Source organism: Sus scrofa, chromosome 3, assembly GCF_000003025.6.
Source record: "Sus scrofa isolate TJ Tabasco breed Duroc chromosome 3, Sscrofa11.1, whole genome shotgun sequence".
Lineage (NCBI taxonomy): Eukaryota > Metazoa > Chordata > Mammalia > Artiodactyla > Suidae > Sus > Sus scrofa.
In genome coordinates this window covers 94,348,226-94,362,257 of record NC_010445.4, presented here as the reverse complement: position 1 = coordinate 94,362,257, position 14,032 = coordinate 94,348,226, and the positions used below count along the sequence as shown (strand labels likewise).

At 47.7% G+C, this 14,032-nt stretch overlaps 1 protein-coding gene across 3 annotated transcripts in view; it reads left to right on the top strand.

Annotated features, from left to right (window-relative positions):
- The window catches only part of PRKCE (protein kinase C epsilon), a 513,273-nt gene extending 502,292 nt beyond the window's left edge, over window positions 1-10,981 (top strand). For 2 of the 3 annotated variants that reach the window (XM_021088295.1, XM_021088294.1), the window contains exon 16: window positions 7,680-10,981. In XM_021088295.1, the coding sequence (XP_020943954.1) occupies window positions 7,680-7,826 (147 nt within the window). In that variant the 3' untranslated portion in view covers window positions 7,827-10,981. The remainder of the gene's footprint in view (window positions 1-7,679) is intronic. The other variant, XM_021088296.1, reaches the window with a different exon arrangement.

The window sequence follows — 14,032 nt, the reverse complement described above, 5'->3', positions numbered from 1 at the left end:
GTAGCAGCACTGTCGTGTAAAGTTCAACCTCTGTGCCGCTGAGGTTGAAGCCGCCACTCTAGGCCCAGGAGAGTGGCTGCTCAGATTCATGAAGACTCTTCCAGGCCCACTGTTGGGTTATTTGGATTGGACAGAAAAGAAAAGTGGTACCAAATGATGGGAGATGGGCACACGGTCTCCCAGGATTCAAAAATAGGGAAAATGAAGTCTGGGATACTCTGAGATGGATTTGATGAAAGCGAGGGGCTGGGGGGTGGGGGTGGGGCTATGGAAAGATTATTGGCAGACACTTAGGGAAAAACAGTCATCTCTTGGAGCCAATTAACTTCATTTCTAGACTAATAAATCAGAGAAATGGTGCCGGCATTGTGCATCTTTATTCCAGCGAAACCATCCAGAGTCGCTGACACCATTCTCCTGAACAAGATAGAAAAAGTGACCGTGGCTGGTTGGTTCTCATTGGATTTAACAGCCACACCCCCACAGTGTGCTGGTGGGGCCACGTGTCAGCTTTGCCAGAGGGCTGTGGGTGGAGGGCAGATCAGAGGGCTCTGAGCCTGAACTTGCCTGATATAGTATTTCTCTAGCATCTTGATATGCATCTTGACAGACAGATGGAAGATATGCCAATCAAATTTTAGGATGACAAGAGGCTGAAGGATATGGCAGATAAGATGGATGACGGAAGAAAAATGACATTCACACAGTGCTTTAGAGTTTACGTGAAGTTTAATTATATGCTCTCATATCATCCTCAGCAAGCTAAGCATATTTATTATTCCCCACTTGCTTAGTAGCTACACTGAGATGCGGAGAGGTAAATTACAGAATCATTATTTATGGTAATTTTGACAGCCGAGAAATAAGGACCCCCAAGAGGAAGAAATAAAGTTTAAATGCCAAGGGTTACGTTTGGATGCGAAAAATCCATTTCAGAAGATTGGGGTTTGTGTTCATTTCCTAGGGTGACGAGAGGAAAGTACCACACAGCAGGTGGCACACAGCCACAGAAATGCCTTGTGTCACAGTTCTGGGGGCTAGAAGTCTGGTCAGGGCATCTTTGGAGCCATGCTTCCTCTGCAGCCTGCGGGGAAAGGATCCGTCCTCAGCTCCTTCAGCTCTTCATGGCACCTGTTGTTCCTTGGCTTGTGGCAGCATTGCTCCACTCTTCACATGGTTCTCTCCCCACATCTCCTCCTCCGATGCTCCCTCTGTGCCTGTCCGTCTCTGTGTCCAAATTTCCCCTTTTTATAAGGACACTGTTGTACATCAGACCCCACCCGAGGAGCTCAACTTAATTTTTTTTTTAATTTGATTACATCTGCAAAGACCTTCCTTCCAAATAAGGTGGCGTGCTGAGTTTCTGGTGGTTAGGCTTTCAACACAGCTTTTGAAGAGACATGGTTCAACACACAACAAGCTTTTTTTTTTTATTAATGAATTTTATTACATTTGTAGGTGTACAACAATCATCACACAACAAGCTTAAGTTGGAGAAAACTCAGAGCGTCAGCCTTTGATCACAGGCACTTAAGATTTGATACATGGAGTTCCCGTCGTGTCATGGCACAGCAGAAATGAATCTGACCAGTAACCATGAGGTTGTGGGTTCAATCCCCGGCTTTGCTCAGTGGGTTGAGGATCTGGCATTGCCATGAGCTGTGGTGTAGGTCACAGACGCAGCTCGGATACTGCAGTGCTGTGGCTGTAGTGTAGGCTGGCAGCTGTAGCTCCAATTCGACCCTTAGCCTGGGAACTTCCATGTGCTGCAGGTGCAGCCCTAAAAAGCCAAAAAAAAAAAAAAAAAGATGTGATACAGCATTGAAACTGTCTCGGATATTGGTTTAATTTGAGAATTTCCACCAACTAGAGAGAGGGGTCATGTACTGACTGCCCTTGGCATTGCTGAGGCCACAAGACCACAGAGTCAGAAGTCAGCCATCAGTTCTGGCTGCCACATTCTAAGAAGGAAGTGGATTAGAAACTGGTAGGGCACCACCAAGGCCAGACAGGTGCTGTACAGGGCTCCACGAAGCCCAGATCAACCCTCTATGTGTCTTCCTTTGTTTTCTATAAAGAGAATCCAAAATTATGATCAGTTCTTGGTTCACATAATCAAAGCGGGGGAGGCAGGGGATGGAAGGGATAGAAGAATATGTTGAGAGAAATTTCTAGGCAGGGGATACTTAACCTGAATTTCTGTTGCAGTCTTCATTTTTGTTAGGCAAGACACTCTTCAGTTATACATTGCTTATTTTATTTAACTTCATAGGTGAGCACATGTGTATAAACATACAAACAGATACACATGTACTCTGTCAGGACTTGGGTACAATGAATATACATCTATGTGTAAAGATCCAGTTAATTGATGCTGAGCACGCATTCTAGTTATTCAACTTCTCCCTCTTCAGAAGTTCCCCTTGTGGCTCAGCAGTAACCAGCCCGACTAGTGTCTGTGAGGATGTGGGTTCGATCCCTGGCTTTGCTCAGTGAGTTAAGGGTCTAGCGTTGCCAAGAGCTGTGGTGTAGGTCGCAGACACAGCTCAGATCCTGCATTGCTGTGGCTGTGGTATAGGCTGGCAGCGGCAGCTCCAAGTCCACCCCTAGCCTGGGAACCTCCGTATGGCACGGGCGCGGCCCTAAAAAGCAAAAAAAATAAATAAATGAGTTCTCCCTTTTCCTCTGAGGCTATTTAAAGGAAGAAAATGGAGCTTAGATAAGAATAATAACATTTCCAAGCTAGGAGGACTTTTGAGTTTGGCTGTTGCAGTGACTAAAAGGACTTTGAGCAAATGAATATTAAGGGGCTGCTACATGTCCTGCTTTGCCGTAGGTACCTTGCGGGATATGAGGGGAAACCATGACACATAAAAATATGAGAAGGAGGGAGCAAACGTGTGTTCCAGGAAGAGCCATGGGGACCGGTCAGGGAGGATGAGATGGGGGAGGCTGGTGTCAGGAAGACTCCGGACGGGGTTGGAACCTGAAAGCTGGCCTTGCGGAGACCATGTGGAGACAGCATGTCTCCCCATTTCTGGTCACACATGTGGGACAGGAATCCTGGCTTGCGATCATTCTGCTACCTGGTCACTCCAGGCTGAGATGAAGAGGTAAAGAGGTGGGTCTGGGACCCCATGCCCCGGCCCGTAAGATCAGGGGTTTTTCTCAGCGCCTTAGAACAAAGTCATGTGCTGATCTCCTAGTAATCAGATGAAGACAGCAGCAGAAATCGCTGGCTCCTCTGAATACTTGTGTTTATGACTTCAGTTCACCGAGGGCCATGAAAGAACTGTGCCAGACAGTCAGGAAGCAAGCATTCAGGCAGCCTGCCCAGGGCCGCACTGGGGTCCCAGCCCTGCCACAGCTGGCTGAGCGTCCAGCCCTCAGTGGCCTCGGGGTGATTTAGAAGGCAGCTCCACCAGCTTTGCTTCTCAGATGCAAGATCTCAGAAGGATCTGGAATGACCTGTAACTCGGTTTCCTAAGTTCTCCCTCCTGCCCCACTGCAGGCACCGGAAGTGTGCCCTTCCCACAGGCTCAGCCCCCGACCTGTCAGATCCAAGACCTGCCTTCCAGAGGGAGGAACGCCCAGGGGAACAGAAGAGTTGTTTCCTCCACCACAGGGGTTAGGGACATACGCACCAAGTCCCTAAACTTCTCTTAGCCCATCTATCTTGATGAAAATTTCCCAAACCCTGGTCCATCCTGTTTCTGTCTCATACCAGCCATCCGAGAACCCTAGCGCCTCAGGCCAACCGCTGCTGGGAGAGGAAACCCCACCCCCCAGGCCTGAGCCCGCCTGTTTCTCAGGGCCCCGTGGGGCTGCGGTGGCCTGAGTTGCCCCGCTCCAGGCCTTTCGTGGTCAGGCCTCAGCCTTCTCCAAACAAAAACAAAAACACCCTCTGGCACAAGAGCGCCCCAAGTCCTGAACCCAGATGGCCTGACTGGCTCTAGATAACGCAGCAGCAAGAGAGGTGCCTTCGGTTATTTTTTTCCTCAGCTGTTTTTGGAGCCCTTGCCATGTGGTACCTACCTCAGCTCCTGCATGGTGGTTAGGAGGCTCTTTCTCCTGCCTCACTGTCACCCCTCAGGCTGTGCAGTATGGGCCAAGTGTCGGGCATTTAGACTTGAGTGGAGGTGCATGGGTGATTAAAGACCCAGGTAAACAAGGAGTGTCTCTAGGAATTTGCCTGTCCAAACCTTGGAGTCGAGTCTTGTGGCTGCTCTGTAAGGCAGACAGCAGCCTTCTAACCAATGAAATCAGTAATTAAAGGATATCATCCCCCGTTGTATCCAAGTCTGAGGATGCCATGCTGCCTACATGCTACAAATAGAGGATGGTATTTGGAAAACTTCACAAGCTTTTAAGGTTAATAGGAATTGCACATAGTGGGGATGTTAGTTATTTGAATTGGAAGTGAGTGACATGCACTTAAGATGTCTCCAAGCAAAATAGGGCCTGGGTCAGATTGCATAAGAGGCGCGTGAGCCAAGCCCATTCTTCCATCGAGCTCTTGAAGATTGGCACACTTGCTCCAAGACCACAGATGTTTCTGGAACCCCCTGGAAAGCCCAGAGTTGAGCTCGATTGCTCCCCAAGCCAGCCCACCATGGAGCTAGAGGCCCTCTGGGAATGACGTCCTTAGCTGTGTCAACCGAGCCTGGTTCCCTGGTACACACTCAGCACATTATGACATTCAGACATCCTGTGGAATCTCGCTTCGTCACTATGCCCAGTTGACCTCAGGAAATGAAACCAGTTTCCATGACTAATGGACACGAATGATTGAAGGTGAAGCACCAGTAGGTAAACAGGGGAGCCAAGGCCAGAGCGTTTGCAGGTTTTCCCAGGTTCTCTACACACAGCCCCTGCCCCCTCATTAGTGATCCGAGAGAGGGAGCTGGAGGGAGGTGGTCTTGCCCCTGAAGGTACCAGGCACGGCCCACCAATGGCAGAGTTACAGACCAAGTGCCCTGTCCCTTGCTGATCTTCACCAACGCCCCCTCCTGCCCCGTTCCCTCTTCCTCCTTCCCCCGAGGATGTGCCTTGGTCGCCTTCTGCGATGGTCCACAGTGCTTTTGCCAAGGCGCTGCTGGCTTCTCCTCATCCTACTCCTCCGCCAGCACCGCTGGCCCTTATGACCCCTCCTCCATCAACATGAACCCCTCCTGGTAGATATCTTAGATATCTTCAGAGGCGGTGTCACCACACCCCTTCCCCAGCCCCGCTTCCCGAGTCCCGCTCGCGTCACTGGGGGGGGCGGGCTTTGTGGTTCCTCTCTGAAGTCCCTCTCCGGGCAGCGCCACCCTTTTCCTCTTGCTCTGTACACACCGGAGATGGAGACCGTGTCAGCCTCTTGCCTGAGGCCTGCCCTCCCGTAGAAATGACCGAGCTGCTCCTCAGCTTCACCATCTCAAGGGGCAACACACACGTCCATCTGCTGCAGGGCCTGTTTCCATCCCTCGAGGTTTTCTGTGTCCCCCTTCTGTCTCCCCTCCAAGGTCTCTGAAACCCCCTGAGGCATGCGGGTGAGACCAGAGAGAAGACACCAAGCAGGACTGATGGGTGCTGAGAGAAAGGAAAGACTAGCTCAGCTCCACTCCTGCTGTCTGCCAGTTCAGATCTCCATCTGGGGCAATTTAAAAACAGACTCCCTTGCCAAGCTCAGCCATCCACATTCCCACTCTCTCCCCGATCCATAGCCTTCACCCAGTGTGCTGGCCCCCTGGCCAGCCTTTCTGGCTTTGCTTTGGCCCAGTGGCTTGACCTCTGTCTCCTGGCTGAATTTGACCCTTGCCATGTCTTCCCACTTCTCCAGTGTCCGGCGTTCCAGACGTTCTGCACCACGGGAGGCATCGTGCTGACAGCTGGATTTGAGTCTGGCTCCGCTCTGAACTCATTGGGTGACTCTGGGTGACAAACAAAACCTCTTTGAGCCATAGTTTCCACATCTGCAAGATCAGGATAATAACACCTGCTTGTTCCCAGGATCTATAAGCAGAGGGACATGAAGATGCTCTGTAAACTGTAAAGTAGCGCTTCCCAAACTATCTTCTGCAGAATTTTGCTCCCAGGAGGGATATTAAGGAGTATTACGAAGCTATTCAGGAAAAAAAGCATTTTATGTCCCATTCGAGGAGGGCTGGCCTTCCACAACATGAACCCGGTGTCTTGACACTAAGGCTTCTGCGAGCCTTCAATTTGCCAACATGCACGACAGATCTCCAAGAGCAGAGCAGGGTCCAAAACAGAGCTTTGTTTCACAACCACTTTTGGCATAGACTCCCTGTTGACATCTTTTGGGTTACTGATCTCCATAGACCGTAGCATAGATTAATAATATCTCTCCTCTAAATGGTAATGGCGATCTTTCCACAAGAGGGATTGCATCGTCCCGATCACTAATCCTGGATCACGCCAATTAATCAGTGTCTGAAACAGTATTTCCAGACCTCCTTCAGTCTCCCCAGCATTGTGCCAATGACGGTGGGGGCCAGGGGACCTGGTACTGAAAGCCTCTCCATCCCCACACTGGACTTTGCCCCAGCAGCCTTGGCCAACCCCCATTGTCCCGTGTATACGTCTTTCGTGTTCCTGCCCCACCCCACCCTCTGCCCAGGTACCTTTCTCCCGTCTCTGCCAACATGATTGTAACTCCTTCTTCAATCTCAGCCAGGCCCTGACTTCTCCAGGAAAGTTTTTCTAACCATTGCAGTGGGGTCTAGACATGAATACTGGCTCCCAGTCAGCAGTGCGCTCCTAAAGGCAGGGAGTTGTCATTCACACTTCCTGATTTTCTCCAAAACTCAGGTTTGTTTGACTGCTCCCTTCTACCCCCTACAAATCATAAGTTCAGTTCCGGCAACTTGAACCTCCAACAGGGTATCGGTCCCTCTGAGCTGGAAAGTCGGTAGCAGGCTTGCTGATGTATTCATTCATTCAGCAGATACTTATTGCTAGGAACCCAAGGCTGAGTCGGACAAGGCTTCTGCCTTTAAGGAGCTCATGGTCAAGACAAAAGCATTAACAATTCACTGCAAGTCAGCGTGTCAAGCGTAAGATAGAAATGATGTGGAAACACAGAAGAGGGTCCCGGGAGATAGCAAGTGGGGATCAAGGCAGGCTTCCCAGAAGATGGCCAGCCCCCTCAACATCCTCCTGTTTATAGAGAAGATGTCATCCGGAGCAAGACATGGCAAGGTTATGGGGGTCTCCCTGTGTGGAAGAAAGACCACTGGAGACTTTGTGGGAAGGGGATGATTCCTTAGATCACGGGGAGGAAGATCTCACTGGAGCCAGAGGGTTAGAGCAGATGCTGAAGTGGAAAGTTTGAGATGGGAGCTTGGCATCCCACTGTCCCAAACCCACACACACACTCTCACACTCACACTCCTCCCATGCACACAGTCTATGGGAATCCCACTTCCCTGCTTTTCCATCATACCTCTCACCCCTTCTTCCTTTTCACCTGGACTCATTCTTCCTCTCCAAGTCCTCCATCACCTCCCGGTCCTGGGGCCATTCGTCGTTACCTCATTGGAACAGCTCTATGTCTGCTCTCAGTAGCTAGAGGTCTGCTTTGGCGAGAGGCTGGTCGGCACGATGCCCACTTCCTGTGGGGGGCCCTGGGGAGGAAGGTCAGCCTGGAGTCAGTGCTTTTTCTTGTCTTCCTACAGAAAACCAAAAGAGATGTCAATAATTTTGACCAAGACTTTACCCGGGAAGAGCCGGTACTCACGCTTGTGGATGAAGCAATTGTGAAGCAGATCAACCAGGAGGAATTCAAAGGCTTCTCCTACTTTGGTGAAGACCTGATGCCCTGAGAAGCTGCTCCAGGCGGAGTTTGGTGATGCTGCAAGCAGGGGTGCTGGGAAGATTCCAATTTTCCCAAGGCTCGGAAGCCCTTGAACCACTTCTCCTCCCTGGAGCCCCGGTCCCTTGTCCACCCTCTATTTATTGCATTCTCTCGCCCCAGCTCCTCCCTCCTCCCACCTGGCGACCAGAAAGGCACTCTTCATTCTCGTCTCACCAGTAACGCAGAGTGGCACAGGGTGGGCAGTTTGGACCCACTGCCATGTCTGATCTGTGGGCAAACCTGGCTTCACTCCCCGGGCGCTTCTGGCAGCGAAGCAACTTCAGTTCTTTTATTGCAAAGGAAAGAAGAAAAAGAAGAAAAAAGCAAGTGAGACTCTGGCTCTGTTCTTGGACATAGAGTCCTGACAACTTTTGCTTCCCATCCCTCCAGTGCTCCTCTCTGCCCTTCTGTCCAGGAGAAGAGACTGGTGCTTCTTTAGTGCAAGGGTGGGCACCCTCAAGGCGTGCTCAGGAGGGAGAGAGGCCGGAAGATGCATGGGTTGGCTACCTGTGTCGGTTTGCTCCGGAATGGCTGATTCGTGCTTGCTTTGGTTTCAGCTCGGGGGCATGCCAATGTTCTGTAAGCATGTATCTCGTGGAAGACGTCGCTCTCTGTAGGAAAAGAAATTTGATTTTGAACTCTATTAATATTTGAAAAATAGATTATCAAATTTGCTTTTCTCATTGGCCAAAAGACGTAATTCCCAGTGTTAATACAGGTAGACATTAAAGGGCTAACACACAGTGAGAAACCAGTCATCCAAGGTTTATGCTCTTAATGCCACACTGGCACGTGGGGGCTGTGTGAATGGAGAGAAAAGGAACGGAGTAGTGCTCGTCTTCGTTACTCAAGTTCTGCCTGAACTCCAAGGCCAAGCGGTGGGCACGACCCTGGGGTTCCAGCAGAACTCAGCTCCCAAATTCTCTTTCCGGTTTCGTCCTCAGTTCCCAGCATAAACTCTATTTATTTTCTGCGGCAGTATGTGATTTTTGCGCACTTCTACCAAATGGTAGTACTACTGTGTTGTGGTTTTTAAACATTAAACATGTAAAGTTCAATATGAACTATCTGCTTTTGGAATGAGCAGAATGAGGCTAAACATGGGTTATGCAGAGGGGATCAAGAGACTGAAGAGCAACTAAGTTGAAAACTGACAGTGTGGCAAAATGCGCTCAGAGTTTTGTTTCTGTGTGACATGCAATGGCAACTCATGTGGACACTATTTAATGGATGTGATGTTACCTCCTGTAGATACGCTAACAGTGTTACATTCTTTGATTTCCAAGGGTTCTCTGTGGCTTTGTGTATATGTTTCCCAGAGGTCATTTGATTACCTATTTTACTGAATTGATTTAGCAGGGAATGGAATCCATTCCACCTGTTGCACGTGGATTTCCCAGCTGCCCCTAAATATATATTCTTGTGAGTGGCAAAGTGGCACTAATGAAGCTTTTTGCCTTTTGTACATTTGAGATTTTTGTATATAGTGTTTGCTGCAAGGCCTGTGGAATTAATTCATTGAATTTAGAGGTATCAACTGCTGCATGTTCAGGCATATTATAAAACTTTAGTCTATGAAAGAATAATTATAATAATGTCCAGGTGCAATACTCTGTAAGCGTATTGGTTCAAGTTACCGAGAGATAGACTGTGTTTCCTTCTTTCTTTTTTTTGGGGGGCGGGCAGGGGATGTTCTTTGTATTGTTTATTTCATTTTGGGTGATTTTAAAAGATGTAAACATATATTAAGCTATATTAAATCTCACATATAGTTCTCCGTGCTCTATTGTGCCCTGATAGAGATGGAGAAGAGAAAGGGATGTTTCTGATGGTGGTTTCAAAGTTTGAACAGTGACTAGCTCAAGCCCATAGAGAGTTGGTGTCCATAGTTGCCCGTATTTGCTGGTCAATAGCCTTGGTTACTAATGATGACATTCAGTTCTCTCTCTCTCTTTTTTTTTTTTTTAAACTCAGGTGTAATTATTATCTGTTCTTATAATAATTGCAAATATTTTGTGATATCAATTTGTGTGTCTGGCATACCAGTGAAGAGATGAAGAACAGTAGATTAATTTAATTTATCTTCGGTAACTTGACTTACTGGGGAGAGACTATCTCTGGAGTTGAGTACAAGCACAGAAACATCTTTATGGTGGCATCATCTCATTTTTTAGGAAGACGTGACAATACTGCCCATCTGACTCATGCGTCACTACTGCTGTTTTCTCCTTTGCTTCCTTCACCATGATGAACTCTGAACACCCAACCAAGCTCTAACTTCAATGCCATATGGCCTCGTCCAAGGCTTTGGTGGCATTCCCATATCAGCAAGGGTTGGGCCCTTCCTACAGGACAACTGGCAGTTTCGTTGGGAAGTCAAATACTACATTCCACCTGGCAGCTCCAGGCAGTCAGCGGGTTGCCTGGCCCAGAAATGCCCCCTTTCAGCACCCAGAGCAGCCCCCTTTCAGCACCCAGAGCTGGGCTGGCTGGGATGCATCCTGCTTGGGGCTGGAGCTCATCAAGTTCACACAGGCAGATTCCAATCCCATGTAGTCTATAGAAGAAAACGTGTGTTTCTTGATTATTCATTGTTTCATTTTAGTTTTCACAAGAGTTTGGAAGCAGACACACTATTGCATTTCTGCCAGCTCTTTCTAATCTTTCCAGCTCTCTTTCTCGCTCTCTTTTTAAGGAAAAAAAAAAAAAGATGGGAGGTGCAAAAAAAAAAAAAAATGCCAAAAACTATATGAAGGATAGCTATTCTCCTGTGTTCTCTCATTATGGACTTTGTGAAGTGGAAACATACTTTTTTCCTCCAAAGGTAAAAATGCATTCTTGCTTTAAAAAAAAAAGAAGGCTAAAAAAAATTACCTCTTTTTAAATTATGTGCAAAATAATTCTGGCTAAATATGAAATGTATTCAATTTTAGGGATTTTTTTTTTTTGTATTGTGATGCTTTATTTGTACATTTTTTTTTCCTTTCTGGATGTAATTTTAATCTCTTGCCATTCATTAGTGTTATTTCATTGTAAACATTATTGTGCCAAATGTACTGTATTCAAAAGGATGTGAATGTGTATTGTTTCAGAACTTAATAAATACAATGATGTTAAATCTTATTTCTCAGTCCCAGTGAGCATTTTTATCTCCTTGGCGAGGTGCAAAGGGGACACTAATGAAGCTTTTTGCCTTTTGTACCTTAATGATTCCAAATTTCAAAACCTAAACACGGTTTCAGCTTTCTTCTGATCCTTTGAAGATGCACAAAGGATACAAATGACCGTATTTGCCTACTTCCCTTGCTCATCCCTGACTGGGCGCTGTGCACTGGGACTGCCAACCAGAGGGGTAAAGGGGGCCTGCGCGGACTGGATGTGGCTCTCAGCTGTCTCAGCGGGAGCTGCCTTGGCGTGCTAGAAGATGAGCAAGCCTCACCGGGAGCACTTCGTTTTCATCTTTCTCGAGAAACAAATGCTGAATCTTCCCTGCCACCCATTCAAGCCTCTTCAGGATTGTTTCTGACCAGCTACACAGAACTTCAGGCCCGAGGAGTCCAAGAAACTCCTGCAAGGCTGGGAGCGCCCCTGCAGGCTGCACCTGGAGCTGAGAGGCCAGTGGGGCTCCATGCTCAGCTCTCATCCTCCCCCAGGGCCCAGCCAGTGTCCCTGGCCATCACGGTGACTCAAGGGCTCTCCAGCTTCATCCTTCATTGTGTGGCTCCTTCCTGCCTCTCCATTCATGTCGTGCCAGTCCTACCAGGCTCCTCCTCTGCTTTCTCCAACATGGAATTTTCAAGAACACTTGAAACTCTGAGGTATGCTCTTCAGTACACCAGAAATTCCATGTAACCAGAACTCCCTGTGCCTTAAGAGTATGGACACGATTGAACTTTTACTATTTGTCATCCTAAGGTGAGGGAGTGACCTAAGTTGTCACCCTTTCATCCGTCAAAATCACTTTATAAGCCCTCTGATGATTTTGGTATGTTATCCTGAAGATAGTTGCCTCTCAGTGCCCTCCCTCCACCCCGCCAGCAACATTGTCTACGTACCTTGATGTGTGAGCATGGACCTCCTGACCCACTCCAAGAAGAAGGTTGCGTTTATCCTGTATTTTCCTGATTCCGGCAGCTGTTTCTAGGTAAGTGACCACACCAGGAGAAACAAGCTTCCCACCGGCATGCCTGTGTGAGCATGAGTTTAAGTAAAAATTAAGAGAACCAAATTAAAAGATGCCGTTCTTGAAAGGTCAGAAGACATCTCCAAGCATTTTGCTGGATAAAATATGACCGGTCCAGGGAGCTCCCCTGGTGGCTCAGCAGTTAACAAATTCAGTTAGGACCTATGAAGATGCGTGTTCGATCCCTGGCTTCGCTCAGTGACTTAAGGATCCAGTGTTGCCATGAGCTATGGTATAGATCACAGACGTGGCTTGGATCCCCCGTTGCCTGTAGCTGTGGCATAGGCCAGCAGCTGTAGCTCCAACTGGACTCCTAGCCTGGGAACTTCATACGCTGCAGGTGCAGCCCTAAAAAAGCGAAAAAAAAAAAATCAGTCCACACCTTCCTTGCCTAGTGGTCCAGAGGAGATAACTCCCATGTCCTGGAGATGAGGAAACCCATCCTCTAAAATCTATATGCTCCACAAATCACTGTGAAGCTACAAGAGAAATCAATTGCTAATCAGTTTCCCTGATTTGGATCTTCCTCCCCCAACCACGTTCCAGGAGGGAAAGCCAGGTACTGCCAGGCCTATTCTAGGAAATCCACGGCCACTGGTCCCTGGCAAGGGTTAGATGGCTCCAGACCTGCTTCAGGAAGGCCTGTCTGTGAGGCTGTGCCCCTGAACTGGGAAACAACAGGTCCAGCAGACTTCTTGCAGAGGGAACCTATGGGAAAATGGGTCCTTCTTTATTTCCTTGTACCTGAGGACAGTCCAGTATTTGGGTTACCAGCAGCCTGAAGATTTCCATGCAGTAAAAATACTGAACCACAGAGCGTGTGTGTTGTCATAGTGCTTACAGTGGAAGAGAGATGGAAAGAGTGTAGAGGCCACCTCGTGAAGTCTGTTTTTCACTTTAACATTCTTTAGCCTAGACAACAACTCAACTTGTGCGGTATGTTTCAAGTTAGATCCGAAGGATGATCAGCTGTCCTAATCAGGAATACACCCTCCAGGGATGAACAGCTGACTGGATAAATAGAGTTTATTCAGAAGGTACTAACAGGTACTTTAGCTCTCTCTTATCTCCCATCAACTCCTGGAAGTTTTGTTATTAGAATAAAGAATGCTAGCAAAGGACTCAGGGAAACTGGCAGCTTGTTAATTAGCATAAAGGAGGTCAGAAGGTGATATTAGTGGTGTTTGAGGATAAGTAGATTGGCAAAGATATTTTAAGACAAATCTCCATAAAAAAATAGGATATAATAAACTAGAGAGACTTCAATTTTCCTACTCATCAGGGAAATGCTAATTTAAATAAAACTGCAATACCACGTCATGCCCACCAGAATGACTGTCAAAAAGGCAGGCTTATCAAGTTCTCCTAAGGATGTGGAACAATTGGAACTTTCAGTGTCTTGAGTTTGAGTATAAAGTGGTACAACAACTTTGAAATCCTTTGGCAGTATCTACTAACGCCAGTTCTACCTACCCTTGACTTCACAGAAAATTTATCAGCTGGGTAAATGAATTGCAGGATATTTACACCACAGAACACTAGGGAGACAAGAGAACGATTTGGAACCACACACAACAACATAGATGAACCTAGCAACGTAGATGGATCTCACAACATAATTAAGAAGCCAAACCCAAAGGAGTACGGATTGTGGGATTCCATTCACAGAAAGTACAAAAGAGCCAATCTGTGCTGCCAGAAGTCTGGCTAGTGGTTGCCCTTGTGGGGAGAAGAGGCAATGACTAGGAGGGGGCATGAAAGGGCTTCTGGGGAGCTGGTTTAGTTTCGTCTCCTGAACTGGCAAACAGATACGTTCACTTGGTGATGAATTATTGAGCCATCCCCTTATGATCTATGCATTTCTCTCTATATGTATTACACACCAATTAAAAATCATCCCTCCAACTCTAGGGTGACTTTTGGCTGTCACCCTTAGGGGTGGCACCCAGGCTGGCTCTGTAAACCACCTGCATCTCCCTGACTGTCTGGGA